Here is a 16372-nt window from a genome sequence, read left to right as displayed (position 1 = left end):
TTTTTAGGTTTTTGTAGTTCCCCTCATTTTTATGTGGGGCTTCCCTTGTAGCTCAATTGGTAAAGAATCTGCCTGTAGTGCAAGAGACCCGGGTTCGATTCCTGGGTTGGGAAGATCCCCCAAAGAAGGAATTGGCAAGCCACTCCAGTATTCTTGCCTGGGAAATCCATGGACAGAGGAGCCTGGAACACTACAGTCCATGGGGCCCATGGCTATTTTATCAGCTGTGCAACATTTGCCAGAGAAGGGGAAAACATTTCTTTCATTTTCAAAACAATTTTCTCTAAGGATAGAGAATTTGACACTATCATAACGTTCTGCTGCTAAAGCAAGCATTCTACTGGGCTGCAGAAATTTATGACTTCTCTGTCACTCATTCTTTTAAAACAAAATATGAGATATACTTTAGACATCTCTGCTGGGCTTCTGGCTCAGATATTAATAGTAACATGGTATCAAACTAGAAAAAAATTAATTGCTTTTGTATTGTGGCTCCCTGCTGGTATGATTTATTTTAAATTCTGCTGATCCCAGGGAGAAGATACTGTATTATCTGTAATTCAGAAACTGACATATACTGTTTTCCAATATTTTCCACAAATGCTCCAATTTCAAAGAAAAATATGCTTCTGTGGTCCGGAAAACAATGGATATCACAACACCTATTTTATCTGACATGGCAGGAACTGAATTACTTGACATGTAAGTGGATTTTATAAGCAACTGAATAAAATCTGTCCGCCTTGAGTGCCAAAGCATTTTAGAAAATTATTGACTGTTTCTGGACTAGGAGCTGTCTAAAGCATAGGGGTGATGAGTCATCCTGGTGGTTTTCCTGGGACTCTCCCTGTTTAACACTGAAAGCCCCATGACCTTACCTTGGAAAGCTTCTGGTTATAGGCAAACTGAGATAGTTGGTCATGCCCCAGATTAGATATGAGCTTGATCTCACAACTTTCTGATCATCCTGTGTCACTGGTATGAATCTTGCTATGCTGAGTGTTATGATCCAATGATGCCCTCAGGATGATTGAGGTATATAGCCCATAGATTCCCAGACTATATGATGCCGGAGTAGCAAGTTAGCTCTGCTCATTCGAATGAGGAAACTGCCTGTAGTTCAATGTTAACTCCCAAATACATGGACATGATGAGTTATTTTCACCTGTAACACCCAGGGCATCCTTGTTGGTTTTTAGGACTCTCATCAGGATGATAGAGGGCATGACAGTTTTGATTCCAGGTAAGTGGGGGTCATTATTATCAAAATAATTTAATCAGCAAAACTGACCTCAGACAGGGGCAATAATGATGGATTACTTTTAAATAATTTTACTTTAGTGGGAAACTTTGTCTAAAGAAACTAAGAAACAAATATTTGATCAGGAACTTAACCCCTCTAGTGGAACAAATTCATTTCTTTTCCAAATATGAGTTTATATATTCATTATCCTTTGGCTCCAAATGTAATCAGGGGTATGATATTGAACCAGAGAGAATATAATTCCCTTAGCTTTGTTTCTTTATGAAAAAGGGAGGCTAGGGAGACTTGCGGGCTTCCCAGGTGTTGGTAGTGGTAAAAGATCCTGCCTGCTAGTACAGGAGACATAATGAGACTCGGGTTTGATCCCTGGATAGGAAGATCCCCTGGAAGAGGCATGGCAACCCACTCCAGTCTTCATGCCTGGAGAATCCCATGGACAGAGGAGCCTGATGGGCTACAGTTCATAGGGTTGCAAGAGTTGCACACGACTGAAGACTTAGCGTGCATGCAGGGAGACAAGGTGGAGAAGGAAATGGCACCCCACTCCAGTGCTCTTGCCTGGAAAATACCATGGACGGAGGAGCCTGGTAGGCTGTAGTCCATGGGGTCTCAAAGAGTTGGACTCAACCAAGTGACTTCACTTTCACTTTTCACGTTCATGAATTGGAGAAGGAAATGGCAACCCACTCCAGTAACCTTGCCTGGAGAATCCCAGGGACGGGGAGCCTGATGGGCTGCTATCTATGGGGTTTCACAGAGTAGGACACAGCTGAAGTGACTTAGCAGCAGCAGCAGCAGCAGCAGCAGAGAGACAAGGAAAAGGAAGGACTTGCGTAACTTGAGTTGGGTCAATCTTAGACAGGTGAAAGGGGAATTTACCTGTCTCACCTCACCTGAGGAAGAGTCTGACCACACAGGAAATGTGAAGGGTATAGGTGTGCCATAGTTCCAGGGCTAGTCACACAAATGGTATACACTCCAGAGCCCCGCTTACAAGTGAAAATCTTACTTAGATGAAAGGGCCACGTTAGGGCTGTGCTCCAGGTTCATTTTCTATCAGAAACATGCCTATGAGTTGAAGAGGAAATGATAAAACAAGTTTAATAAGGAGAAAGCAAAAAAAAAGAAAAGAAAAAAAATAGAAATAAATGCATTGAGCATTCTTGGTTTCCATTTAAAACTTGCTTTTGACTTTGGTGGCCCTCATCTACTGCAGAGTGTTTTTCCTCAAATGAATTCACAGGCATTTCTTTTCATTAGATTGTGTGCCTACAGTATATAAGGTACAGTGCAAAATGATTTGAAGGTACAGAGGGAAAATATCAATTTCTTTCTTTAAGAAATGTGGCGTCTATTGGGGGATGGCCAAAAAGTTCTTTTGGGGTTTCCTGATATCCTTATTGTATAGAAAAATTCAAAAGAAATTTTTGGTCAGTCCTATAGTTTGAGAAAGACATGTATAACCCAAATGTTTTCAGGCTCCACCACACTCAAGAGGTCACATTTACAGGGGTACTCTCACTCATTTTGATGACTTCTACCTCTATGTTTTAGGGCTTCCCTGGTAAAGAATCTACCAACCAATGCAGGAGACTCAGGTTCGATCCTTGCATCGGGAAGATCCCTGGAGCAGACAGATTCTTTACCACTGAGCCACCTGAGACGCCCTGTTGATGGCTAGGCTGCCAAAAAGAATGATAAGTATCCACTGTAGGTTCTTTATTTGAGGATAGATGGGGTTACTTTCTGGACACCTCTTATTAAAGTAGCAAGAAATAAACCACGAGTTAAGTCTTCATCACGAGATTTGACTAAAATACAATAAACTAATCTGATCATGATTTTGTTTCCCCTGCCAGATAGCAAGCACTTTGAGGGCAGAAACTGTATTATGTTCTTTATCAAAATAATTTTGAACCATCTCAGTGGTTCATGAATAGAATTTCTTTTACAAAAATAAAAATTACCAATCATTTTGAAATCCCCTTTGATTATCTCCCCCAAACCTGGTCTGTCTGCTCTTCCTTGTTTCCCACACCAGTGTGGCTCAAATGATGCTTGTGGACCTGTCCTGGGGGGTCTAGAGTGGAAGCTGGGGTTCAGAAGGGAGGAGTGTGGCCGGATGATTGGCTCCCTGGCTGCCTGATCTGGCCAGGCATCCTGTCTCTACCCTACTGGCTGCAGTGCTAGCAAATCATTCTGCTTGTCACTGGTTGCCAAGCTGTGATGCACAGGAGATTTCGCAAAGACTCCCATACTTTCTGAGCTTCCCTGGTGGCTCAGCTGGTAAAGAATCCGCCTGCAATGCAGGAGACCCGAGTTTGATCCCTGGGTTTGGAAGATCCCCTGGAGAAGGGAAAGGCTACCCACTCCAGTATTCTGGCCTGAAGAATTCCATGGACTGTATAGACCATGGGATTGCAAAGAGTCAGACATGACTGAGTGACTTTCACTTCCACTTTCTTTCCCATACTTTCTAGAGGATAGTTCCACCATTGTCGTGAGAGATGTGTTGTATTTCTGTGGGTTAAATCAGGTCTTGCTTGGGATGCTTCCCAGGTCCTTTGAGATGGACATTCAGGGCTATCAAATTCTATTAAAAAGGCTTCTGTCTCAAAGGAAGAAAAGATGAGAATTTCTTCTGGTCGGGAACCACTGGGCATGGCTGACTGCATCAGGAAGCCGGTGATGTGAGCTGGAGTGGGTGGTGGGGCAGACACAAGGAAGTCAGACATGGACCAAGTACAGAGGTGGTGCTGATCTCCAAGGTCGGATGCATGTCCGATTCCTCATCGAGAGAGTCAAACCAGTCACTGAGACCTGTGGTCTGGATCCTAACAGGAGGTGATGGGTGGAAGCCAAGGACTTCCTCTTGGCCAAAATGCAAGGTCAGGAGGGAGGGAGGGAAGTGAGAAAATAGAGAGGGCTTGCACAAGCCCTTTCTTAGCAAGATTTTGAGCAGATCATCTCCTGTGTGCTTCTTCAGGTTGCAGTGAAAGTCACTCAGTCATGTCCGACTCCTTGCAACCCCATGGACTATACAGCCCAGTGACCTCATGAACTATACAGCCCATGGAATTCTCTGGAGTGGGTAACCTTTCCCTCCTCCAGGGAATCTTCCCAACCCAGGGATTAAAACCAGGTCTTCCACATTGCTGGCGGATTCTTTACCAGCTGAGCCACAGGGAAGCCCAAGAATACTGGAGTGGGTGGTCTACCCCTTCTCCAGGGGATCTTCCAGATCCAGAAATCAAACCCGGGTCTCTTGCACTGCAGGCAGATCCTTTACCAACTGAGCTGCAAGGGAAGCCCTTTAGGTTGCAGGGAAAAGGCAACTTGCACTTCCTGTTGGAAGTGTTTCTGCGACTTGCTCTTTTGTTATTATAATCACACATAACTGCCCACGGAGAATCCTGCCCCTCTGCCTGACTGTTAAAGTGCCTTTGTTTATAACCCTGTCCACCCTCAGATGGTAGGAAGGAAGAAACTGAGACCTCCCTTGCCTCAGGCTTGCCGGTCTAGGGGATATTTGCAAGATTAACGGCCTTTTTACTTTGTTTCTTCACTTCCCCCATCCCTGATCTGTAAAAGAACCTGGCATCAGACCCTGATAAGGCAGTTATTTTGAGATAGTCTGCCATCTTATTGGTCCGTGGGTTCTCCTAAAGTCGCATTCCTTACCCCAACACCTCGTCTCCGATTCGTTGGCCTGCCATGCAGTTGAATTCAGTAACATTTAGACTCACCCCCGCATAGTGAGAATGCCAACCTGCGGCAGGGCCTGTAGCAGCCTTTCCTCTTGATGAGAAGTCAGAGACTGCTCATGAACGGGGACCAGCCCTTCGGTGGCCCTTTCTCCTGGGCCTGTGTTCGATCACTGACTTACTGGCAGTTCTTTCAATCATTGAATACCTGTCTGTCTCATTGGGTGAACTTTCATCTAAACATCTTAGTCTAGGGTACATGTAAGTGGAAAAAAATGTAAGACTTTCTTTGATCAATAATAAAAGATCTTGGGGGAAAAAGCCTCAGTAGCTTGCGTTAATCATTAAACTTGCCCCATGGTCAGCTCTGAATTTTTTCTTTAGCACAGGTTTGGCTGGGACACAAACGAGTTAGGTGAGTTACAACCTGACGCAAGTAAGATACCTGTGCTGCTGCAAGTGGGCTCTCAGTCTCACCAGGTAACACGGCCATCGGTTCCTAAGAGGAACAAGGTCATTCTGAAAGGAACAAGGTCATTCTGAAAGGAAAGGACTCCTCCCTTGAGTCCAAAGGAGAGAGAAACAGGAAAAGGTACTGTTGGGCTCAGAAATGTCTCTGCTCTGTGTTTCCTAGATGTCGCCTTTTTGCTAGTGTGTTAAACAAAGGAACTGGGGGATAGATGTAGCAGCCTCGCAGGTCTGTCTTTCAAAGCCCCACAGGGAGGGGGGCTGGGAAGGGGACAGAGAGGAGGAGGAAGAACGAGGGCAGAGTGGGGAGAGAGAGACAGGGGAGAGAGAACTGACCTGATGCACGCAGCTCTCCTCTGGTTGAAAATATTCTGGTTAAAGTATTTAAATGGAGGCTGAGTTTGTTCTTAGGAAGAATTAGTGGATAATCATTTTAAGAGAAAATACATTTGTCATTGATTTGATTGCTCTATTTTAGAGGGAAGATGTAGGTCTGAACATAGAGGTTTTTTAAAAATTAATTTTTATTGGCGTATAGTTAACTTACAATGTTGTATTAGTTTCTACTATACAGCAAAAGGAATGAGCCGTACAGGGACATGGATCCGCTCCCTTTTGGACTTCCTTCCCATTCAGGTCACCACAGTGCTTTGACTAGAGTTTCCTGTGCTTTAGAGTATGTTCTCATTAGTTATCTGATTTATACATAGTATTTATTGATAGTGTATATGTGTCAATTCCAATCACTCATTTCCTCCCACCTGCCCCCTCCCAACACAGGGTTTTAAGAAAACCAATATGTGACTATTTACTTCTGATGTTCTAAATTTGGGAGTAGGCACCAAAATAAAATGCTAAAATCCCAGTCAGATTGAAAATCGACTCTCCTGTGCCTAACATATTCTGTTGGGTGTGACAAGTAAATCAAATTCGGTGCTTTTGGACTATAAGTAACTCCTGGGTACTTTTCTCTAGGCAGTAGATGTATTTCTGAAAATTAAGTGTTTGAAAAATGAATCCTATTTCAAAAAGGTGTAAAATATAGAGAATTTTACAAGTTAAAGAAACACCTGCTTAATCTACTTGAAAACTTTAGAACTCCTCTTGTAAATGAGAGTAGCTTCTGCCCCTACCCGAACTGCTGGGTACTTGAGGGGAGGTACAAAGATAATTTATCTCTGTTTTCCCAGCTCCAGTGGTACAGAATCTGCCTCTAATACAAGAGACGTGGCAAGAACTGTGGGTTCTATCCCTAGGTTGGGAAGATCCCCTGGAGAAGGAAATGGCAACCCACTCCAGTATTCTTGCCTGGGAAATCCCACAGACAAAGGAGCCTGGAAGGCTACAGTCCATGGGGTTGTAAAAGAGATGGACACGACTTAGTCACTAAACAACAACAGAAAGCACCGTGCCCAGCGTATATTAGGCATATGATAAATGTCTGTGGAGTGGAATGAACTACAGGTGATTATCCATTGCACTGTCTTAATTCGGACATACCTAAAAGATACGTTTATTCTTAAGCTTTTTGTAGATACTTTTTTTCTGGGCATTTATTTATTTATTTATTTTGTAATGGTAAAACTGTTTTTTCTGGCTTCAGTGTTTTCTTAACCCCTCCCCCCCAATATCAATGAAAGGGTTTGTTACATTGAGGATATAATGTTAACACGTGGAGTCTTGCTTCACCTGTTATGAGGTCAGGAGGGATGGACGCTGGTCCACCTCCTCCAGGTCATGGACGGGGCATGACTACCAGTCCACCTACAAGCAGGCCTCCTCCCACCCCACCCCGTGTACTTGAAATGTACCTTTTGTGCAAAGGTTCCACAACAGGAGCTGTTTTCAAAGATGCAGTTTTCAGAGAGCCATGTGGCATTGAGATCATTGGGATTGAACACGTGACTGAACCCTGGTCAAGCCTCTGTATAACCTTTTAAGATTGTGATGGGTGGAGATCTATTCATCTTGCTAACACCCAAGACGAGCCTCATATGTAAAAGTTTTCCTGCTTATGAAACCCAGCACCTGCAAATCTGGAGTGTTTGCCTCCTACTAAGGTGTCTCCTTGCCCTCTGTATTTGGAGGCCAGTTAATTTTTTTCTTAAACCTTTATTTATTTGGCTGCTCTGTGTCTTAGTTGCAGCATGTGGGATCTAGCTCCCTGACCAGCGGTTGAACCCTGGGCCCCCTACATTGGGAGTGTGGAGTTTTAGCCACTGGACCACCAGGGAAGTCTGGAAGCCAGTTAATTTATGAATCTACATGGGGGACAGATTCTGTGGAGAGGCAGCTCCTGACTTGGGCCCTGAAGGAGGCCAGGAGTTCTTTAGGGCACAAGAAAGTTGGGGGACTCTAGAAAGGGACCAGCAGGATCCAAGGCAGACGCTGCCATGTGGGGAGCTTGCTGGGTGCAGTGAAAGGGGAAGTTGGAAATGTGAGGGGCAGGTCCGGGGGAAACTGCAGAATCAGGGCTTTCTGTGGGAAGCAGAGAGCCTTTGAAAGGAAAACTGATCTTTGTGAGTGTCTTCTTTGTACCAGGCCCTGTGTTAATTTCTTTAGGTATGGAGAAGGCAATGGCACCCCACTCCAGTACTCTTGCCTGGAAAATCCCATGGATGGAGGAGCCTGGTGGGCTGCATGTAGTCCATGGGGTCAATAAGAGTCGGACTCGACTGAGCCACTTCACTTTCACTTTTCACTTTCATGAATTGGAGAAGGAAATGGCAACCCACTCCAGTGTTCTTGTCTGGAGAATCCCAGGGATGGGGGAGCCTGGCGGGCTGCCGTCTTTGGGGTCACACAGAGTTGGACATGACTGAAGTGACTTAGCAGCAGCAGCAGCAGCATGTATCACCTCAGTTATTCTTAATAAAAATCCTCTCAAGTGTTCTTATCCTCTGTTTGCCGTGATAGAGGTTTGGCTTTGAATTGAAAGCATTAAACAGGACAATGCCACAGTGAAAGCAGCGTTTAAGGAAGATGGTCCAGGCGTTGTGAATTGAGGTAGAGGGACCTGGGAGGTCCAGTTTGGAGGGTCCAGCTTTTTCTTCCTATTACTCCCTCCCTGTTTCCTCTGCTGTGAGGGTAAGATGCTGCTGCTGCTGCTGCTTGGCCACTTCAGTTGTGTCTGACTCTGTGTGACCCTATGAACTGTAGCTTGCCAAAATCCTCCGTCCATGGGATTCTCCAGGCAAGAGTACTAGAGTGGGTTGCCATGCCCTCCCCCAGGGTATCTTCCCCACCCAGGGATTGAACCCTGGTCTCCTGCATTGCAGGCAGATTCTTTATGGCTGAGCCACCAGGGTAAGATAATGTCCTGCAAGTTTCCATTAGCATCAGGTTTTCAACCTGTTACCACGTTTAACTTTCATTTTGTTAAGCTCTTTACTCTTCTTTTGCATGTTGTTTGCTTCCTGGAGGACTGAGACTTCCAGAAAGCAAAACAAAACAACCCCCTCCCCCTCGTCACCATTAGCTAGTATTTTGACTCTGGAATTGACTTACTTTTAAAATGTAAGTGTTTGTTTAAGAATGAATTAATGCAAGAGGTTACTATTACTTCCCTAGCTTGCGTATGCATAAAATAAGTGAATGAGACAGGAGAGGGGGTAGAAGAGTGGTGATTTTATAGATTGTCCTTTTTTTGCAAGTTGGGATGATGGCGGGTCTCTCAGAAGATCCTTAATTCTCCAAGTTTTAACACAGCAAAGCAATTGTATGTAAGCAAAAATGATAGTCATTTTCTTTTCATTTGGTTTTTATAAAGCTATGCTGCTCCAATCAAAATTGAAGATGTGTTTGATGTCTGAGCACTTTTGAAAGGATCGATTTCAGCAAGATGACTGGCTCTCTGATCTCTCTGACAAGTATCAAAATACTACTTTTGGCAGGTCAGTGAATGTGTTTTGAAGAGATTTTAAGGAGACCACAACAGGTTACCTTGAGAACTAGTTTATTGATACTTAAATATTATTGGGAAAGGTTGAAGGCAGGAGGAGAAGGGGACAACAGAAGATGAGACGGTTGGATGGCATCACTGACTCAGTGGACATGAGTTTGAGCAAGCTCTGGGAGTTGGTGATGGACTCGAAAGCCTGGCTTGCTGCAGTCCATGGGGTCACAAAGAGTCAGACATGACTGAGCGACTGAACTGAACTGAACTGAAATATTATTGGGGATGACCTATTAGTGTCTCCTGTAAGACTGAATTTTCTCTGCTGAATAATTTTTTTCTGTTTGTTGGTTGAGGTTGTACATTAAACAGTTATAAATATATACTTTAATTTTTAACAGCCAGTGGAAGTTGCTGTTATAGTCTAGAGCTTTTAATAATAACATAATCTTCTTTTATAACTCCTTTTGAGCCATACAATGCAGTTATTTTTAGATTTTATTACTTTATCTTCCCAAAGGAAGGCTTAGCTTGTCTTAGCAATGAACGGCCGACTAAAATTTTCTTTTCTGAAATTGTGTCTCTACTTTTCTCAGCTAATTCGGTTATCCTCTGTATCTTCTTGGGGGCTTCCCAGGTGGTGCTAGAGGTAAGGAATATGCTTGCCAATGCAGGAGATGCAAGAGACACAGGTTCAATCCCTGGGTCAGGAAGATCCCCTGGAAAAAGAAATGACAACCCACTCCAGTATTCTTGCCTGGAAAACCCCATGGACAGAGGAACCTGGGCCGCAGTCCATAGGGTCGCAAAGAGTCAGACACGACTGAAGCAACTGAGTGCACACGCCTCTAATACAGCTTTGAGGGCGAGTGTGAGCTGGTCTGGCCAGAGTGCCACCAATGATTGTGTTCTTGTGAATGGGCCTTTACTGTTAGCGCAAGTTCATGTTCACAACCTAGAGTGAGGCCAGACAAACAGAAATGTCAGAGTTTGGAGTGGAGAAACGTTTATTGCAGGGCTGTGCAAGGAGAATGATAGCTCATCTCCTGGGGGAAAAAAACACACACAAACAAGCCTGAGTTCTCTGAAGGGTTTTAGCAAAGCCATTATAAAAGTCAGGTGCGAGCTGGGGGGTCATTGGGTCAGCTCGCACAATTCTGACTGATGGTGGTGAGGTAACCGGGTGCTGTCACAGAGGTTAAGATTATCAGTCCTCAGGCTCTCGAAGGCCTGGGGCTCTGTGCTCAGGCTCATCGAGTAGTTAACACCTTCCATTTGGTGGGGGATTTTCATATTTGCAGAGCAACTTAGGAAATGCGAATCAAATACTGTAATCCTGATGCCGCAGAGAGGAGGTAAAGCAGAGGCTATGGGGAAAAGCCTGTTGACGCCCCCTGTCCCCCACCTCCCGGGAAGGCCCCATGGGTCCTACTCAGTGACATCATCACTCCTGTGCACTGCTGCTGCTGCTGCTAAGTCACTTCAGTCGTGTCCGACTCTGTGCGACCCCATGCCAGGCTCCCCTGTCCCTGGGATTCTCCAGGCAAGAACACTGGAGTGGGTTGCCATTTCCTTCTCCAATGCATGAAAGTGAAAAGTGAAAGTGAAGTCACTCAGTTGTGTCCGACTCTTAACGACCCCATGGACTGCAGCCCACCAGGCTCCTCCATCCATGGGATTTTCCAGGCAAGAGTACTGGAGTGGGGTGCCATCGCCTTCTCCCTTGTGCACTGAACCACCTGCATATATGTACATGGATGCCTTGGGCTTGCCAGAGTTGGCGTGGCCTCGATGATCCTTTAACTTTTCTGATACAGAAAAGTGTTTTGTAGGCTTCACTGGGGAGCTGATTTTTGCTGGCTTTACCTCGGACAAGGAATGTCCATCCAGGAGTACCCTCAAAGATGAGGCATTGATAACGTCATACTCAGCCTACAGTCTGTATGGGAAAACCCAGTTTAGCCTAGTGTGCAAGTCATAGTGGATTTTTTTTTTTTTTAAATTTCAGCACTGATTGATGCTTCACTGCTTCTCTGAGCAGGCAAAGCAAAAATTTGGAGCATTTTGTATTTGGGGAGTCATTCTGATCATGTATTCAAAAGAGGATGGCGTACCGAGTAGGAGGATTGAAATAGAGACAGCTTCTAAAAGTTTCTAGGAAGTAGAAATATTGGAAATAAGTGGTAACTGTAAAATGACCTGATGAATAAAGAATTTGCCTGCAATGCAGGAGACGCAGGAGACACAGGTTTGATGCTTGGGTCAGGAAGATCCCCTAGAGCAGGGCATGGCAACCCACTCTAGTATTCTTGCTTGGGAAATCCCTTGGGTAGAGGAACCTGGTGGGCTACCGTCCCTGGGGTCACAAAGAGTCGGATGTGACTGATCGAGTAAGCACACACACACACAGAAAACCTGTGTGATTCACCTCCTGATTCACGAGTGAGTAAGAGGGAAGACGCATTTCAGATTCCATTAGGAGCCAAGTGTATCCTTGAGGCTTCCTCCAAGGGAAGTGGAAATTCAGGATAGTCTTGGTGAACACTGGGTTTCTGGGTGTCTAGGATCAGTCAGAACTTTTCCTAAAATGGGAGCTTTGAAGGTGTGATTCTCCATACTGAAAGCACAAATGACGCTTTGTCAGAAATGCAAATTCTTGGGCTTTACCCAGACCTACTGAAGCAGAAACTCTGGGGGTGGGGCCGTTGTTCTGGGCTGTATCAAACCCTACTGGTGATTCTGAGGAATGCTAAAAGGAAGCTGGGGGACTGAATTTGCACACTGAAGCCAGTGTCTCTCCTATTCACTTACAGTGCCTTGTCTGAATATCCACATTGAACCTGAAGAAGGTAGCCTCGCAGGGGGTACATGGATCACAGTCATTTTTGATGGTAGGTTTTGGTCTTGCCAAATGCAAGTTTCTCATTTACTGATCTAGAGAATCCTAAAGGATGTGAGTCTCTGGTTTTCTTCTTGTCTAAGGACAGATGTAAAAGAGGTCCTGAAGGGGGATGGACCTACTGAGCACCCTCTCTGTTACTATTAACTATTAATAGGTGCCCACTTGCTAATGTCACATCACACCATTCCGTGTTTGGGTCCGTTTCCTTATTCTGAGCTGTGGAGTGGACTCAAGGAACCCTGATGAGATGATAGACATGTAGCCTAGAACTTGGCAATGTGACCCCAGAACCTTGGTTATCTATCTTCCTTGCTGATAATCCTGCATGCTCAGTGTCTCCATCTTACTCCACGATAAAGAGTAACTTTCAGGGTTGGAGAATTCTTTCCTGGATGTAGATGGATGGACCTGAAATGAGAATTTTTTAAAAAGTAAAGTCATAAATGAGAACACTCATTCATATGGCACTCAGAAATGCCTTTGGAAATAAGGAGCCTTTGAATTTTAGGTAAACTCAGTGCCTCCCACTGCCCCCTTGTGGCGTGTTTTTGTATTGCCCACTGTGGATTACAGCTCCGTTCAGCCTGAGACTCCCCTCTGTGCCTTGTGTTCAGGTTTGGAGCTGGGTCTTCTTCATCCTGCCAATGGCTCTCAACTGGAGATCCACCTGGTGAATGTGGCTCTGCCCACGCTGCCCAGCATCCCCTGTGACGTCTCCCCTGTCTTCCTGGATGTTCCAGCTGTGATGTGCAGGACCAGGTACCGGGGACTGGGAAGGCCAGTTGGGATGAATACTTTCTTCATCTCTGTAGCTTTTGGTGGTGAATTAGAGCAACTTCTGCAGTGACTGCATTTACCAACATAGTTCCCTATCAGGGCTTAATGAGGATGAGATATGGAAAAGGATGAGACTATGGGAAAGATTTTTGAGAATTTTACAATATTTGTAAGGAGGAGTTGGATTATGTTTTCAGTTGCTGATTTTTTTGCAAGGCTTCTATTGCTATTCAGATTTTAATAAGTGAGGCTATTTTACCAGCTTCTTCCCTGATGGCTCAGATGATAAAGAATCTGCCTGCAGTGCGGGAGACTGAGGTTCAGTCCCTGAGTCAGGAAGATCCCCTGGAGAAGGGAATGGAAACCCACTCCAGAATTCTTGCCTGGAAAATTCCATGGCCAGAGGAGCCTGGCAGGCTACAGCCCACGGGGTCGCAAAGGGTCAGACACGACTGAGCAACTTTCGCTTTTGGAGTAGGCATAATTGTAATGACTGTACATTAACTAAAAACCATTTAGAAAGGAAATTCACCGTAGTCTTTAGTTTCTTTGCTGAGTTCGATGTGATGTTTACAGGATTCCAGATTTTCTATCGTCCTACTTAAGTTTTCATTGGCCACCAAAGTTTGCACTCGTTCATTCTTTCTTTAATATCTTAGACATGCTGCCTGAAAGTGGACCATTCGTTAGAGAAAAGGAGATTATTATTTCCTTTTGTCTTCTGTTTCCTCTTTCAGGAAAGCTCCCCCTCCTCTATCTCTGCCTATTGAACCAACCATACTGCACACACTCCCTCGCCCCTAACAGCCAACTGAGTATCATCTTTCCCTTCCTTCACAGGGGGACAGACAAGTAGGAAGTGAAATCCAGGCTACGAGGAAGGAGCGTGTTCTAGGAACTCAACAGTGTGATGTGGGTGTTTGTGTGTGTGTTACACACTATTTTGCACAATTCATCTTCCTTGAGGGAGGACCTTTTTGTAATTTACACAAAGGCACAATATGCACAGCCTTAGTGGCCCAGTTTCCTCAGCTTTTTGTTTCTCCTGACACTGTGGCAGCTGCTCACTTTTCAGATTCATCCTCATGAAACTAAATGCTTTGAGGACAGAGGATGTGATCAACTCATCCTTGTAGTCCTTATGATGCTGAGCACAATATCTTGCTAGTAGAAGATGCTCAATAGATATTTCTTAAACTGAAGTTCCTTATAGCATTGCTATAGGGAGAGATGATTTCCGTAGGTTATATAATATTTTAGGGGATAGAGTTCTTGCAAGAACTTGCTATGAAATAAGTCAAAACTCAATTTGTATGTTCTGTTTTCTCAACTGCAACATACTAATGACTTTAACATGCACCATTGACTTTATATCACCATTTTAGAAGAAAAGAAATACAACCCTCTTAAATGTACTCTGATTGGGAGATGAATATCAAATTAAATTAGCACTCAAATGTGGGAAAATAATCAATGAAATACTGTTATTATCATAAAAAGACATGTCTGAGTTTGCAAAATTTGGCACTGGAGCGTCTAAATCAGCACTGCCCAACCAAAATACAATGCGAGCCACAAAGAAAACTTAACATTTTCTAGTAGTCAGTTAAAAAATTTGAAAGAAAGAGGTGAGATTAATTTTAATGATACATGTTATTTAGCTCAACATAGCCGAAACACTGTCATTTTGCATGTAATCAACATGTAAATTTAATAAGACTTAGCGTACAAAGTCTTCAAAACCCAGTGTGTATTTTACCTTAATAGGATATCTTAATTGGTACTACCGCAATTCTTTTTTTGATAAATATTTTACTTATTTATTGATTTAGGGCTGTGCTGGTCTTTGTTGCTGTGTGCAGGCTTTCTCTAGTTTCGGGGAGCAGGGACCACCCTCTAGTTGCCGTGCACGGGCTTCTCATTGCGGCGGCTTCTCCTGTCGCAGAGCGCGGGCTCTAGTGTGTGTGGCATCAACTGTGGCACACAGACTCAGGTGCTCGGCAGCATGTGGAATCTTCCTGGAGCAGGGCTTGAACCCCTCTCCCCTGCATTGACAGCCGGATTCTTAACCTCTGACCCACCTGGGAAGTCTGGGACTAGCCACTATTCAAGCGCTCAATAATCACATATGGCTAATGGCTAGCACATTGGACAGTGAAGATTTAAAGATTTAGAGTAATGTTACAGATTTTAGGAGAAGTTTTGGAGGGGAGACACTTTTAAGATCTAACTCCGTATTCATCATATTCTCCTCTCACAAAAATCAGACTGAATGGCGGCCTCGAAAAGGCAAAGAAATCACTGTGATCTTCATGAAAAGAGGAGAGAAGGTCTAGGACTCTCTGGGGATACGGGGAGTGTTTATGAGCTGCTGGAATAAGTGTTAAGTCAAGAGTTTTTGGCAACATGTGAAATCAATGCCTTTTATCAGAAAGAGCCTCAGACTCAGGTCCTACTTTGCCCTTCACATTGGTGTTTACTTACCCATTCACCCATTAATATGTGGCTGTTGCTTAGTTGCCAAGTCGTGTCCGATTCTTTGTGACCCCATGGACTCTAGGCTGCCAGACTCCTCTGTCCATGGGATTTCCCAGGCAAGAATACTGGAGTCGGTTGCCATTTCCTCCTCCAGGACATCTTCCCCAATCCAGGGATCAAACCTGAATCTCCGGCAGTGGCAGGAGGATTCTTTACCACTGAGTCACTTGGGAATCCTCTCTATATGGAACTCATTATTTTTTAACTGGAAACTAGAGTAGATTATCTATCAAAGTCCCTTGCAACTCTTTATAGGACAGAATTTTTAAAATTTCAGGTCCTTTCAATAAAAGATTCATAACTTATTTTGCTGAAGGATCCAATCTTTAAAGTCTAGTGAATGGGGAGAGGAGGTAAAAAGTGAAATACAGGAAGCCTGGGTTAGCTCTGCTTTACAGATGCAGAGGGCTTCCCAGATAGCTCAGCTAGTAAAGAATCTGCCTGCAATGCAGGGGACCCTGGTTTGATTCCTGGATTGAGCAGTTCCCCTGGAAAATGGACAGGCTACCCACGCCAGTATTCTTGGGCTTCCCTGGTGGCTCAACTGGTAAAGAATCTGCCTGCAATGGGGGAGATCTGGTTTGATCCCTGGGTTGGGAAGATCCCCTGGAGGAGGGCATGGCAACTCATTCCCGTATTGTTGCTTGGAGAATTCCATGGACAGAGGAGCCTGGTGGGCTGCTGTCCATGGGATCCTGAAGTGTTAGACATGACTGATTGACTAAGCACACACACACACAGGTGCAGGAAGGACGTTTGAAGTAGTGAAGTTGGACTGGCAGCTTTGGCAATTCATGTTTTTTTAATAATAATTTTATTTATTA

The 16372-nt window shown here is 44.4% G+C and overlaps 1 protein-coding gene across 1 annotated transcript in view; it reads left to right on the top strand.

Annotated features, from left to right (window-relative positions):
* Positions 1-9277: 9277 nt before the first annotated feature.
* PKHD1 (PKHD1 ciliary IPT domain containing fibrocystin/polyductin) overlaps positions 9278-16372 on the top strand; it is a 445700-nt gene continuing 438605 nt past the window's right edge. The window contains exons 1-3 of the mRNA XM_068960604.1: positions 9278-9329; positions 12145-12222; positions 12848-12992. Of these exons, the coding sequence (XP_068816705.1) occupies positions 9278-9329; positions 12145-12222; positions 12848-12992 (275 nt within the window). The remainder of the gene's footprint in view (positions 9330-12144; positions 12223-12847; positions 12993-16372) is intronic.

The sequence above is a fragment of the Capricornis sumatraensis genome, chromosome 22 (genome assembly GCF_032405125.1).
Source record: "Capricornis sumatraensis isolate serow.1 chromosome 22, serow.2, whole genome shotgun sequence".
NCBI lineage: Eukaryota > Metazoa > Chordata > Mammalia > Artiodactyla > Bovidae > Capricornis > Capricornis sumatraensis.
Note: the sequence above shows the minus strand (reverse complement) of the source record. Positions and strands in the feature narration are given on the sequence as shown.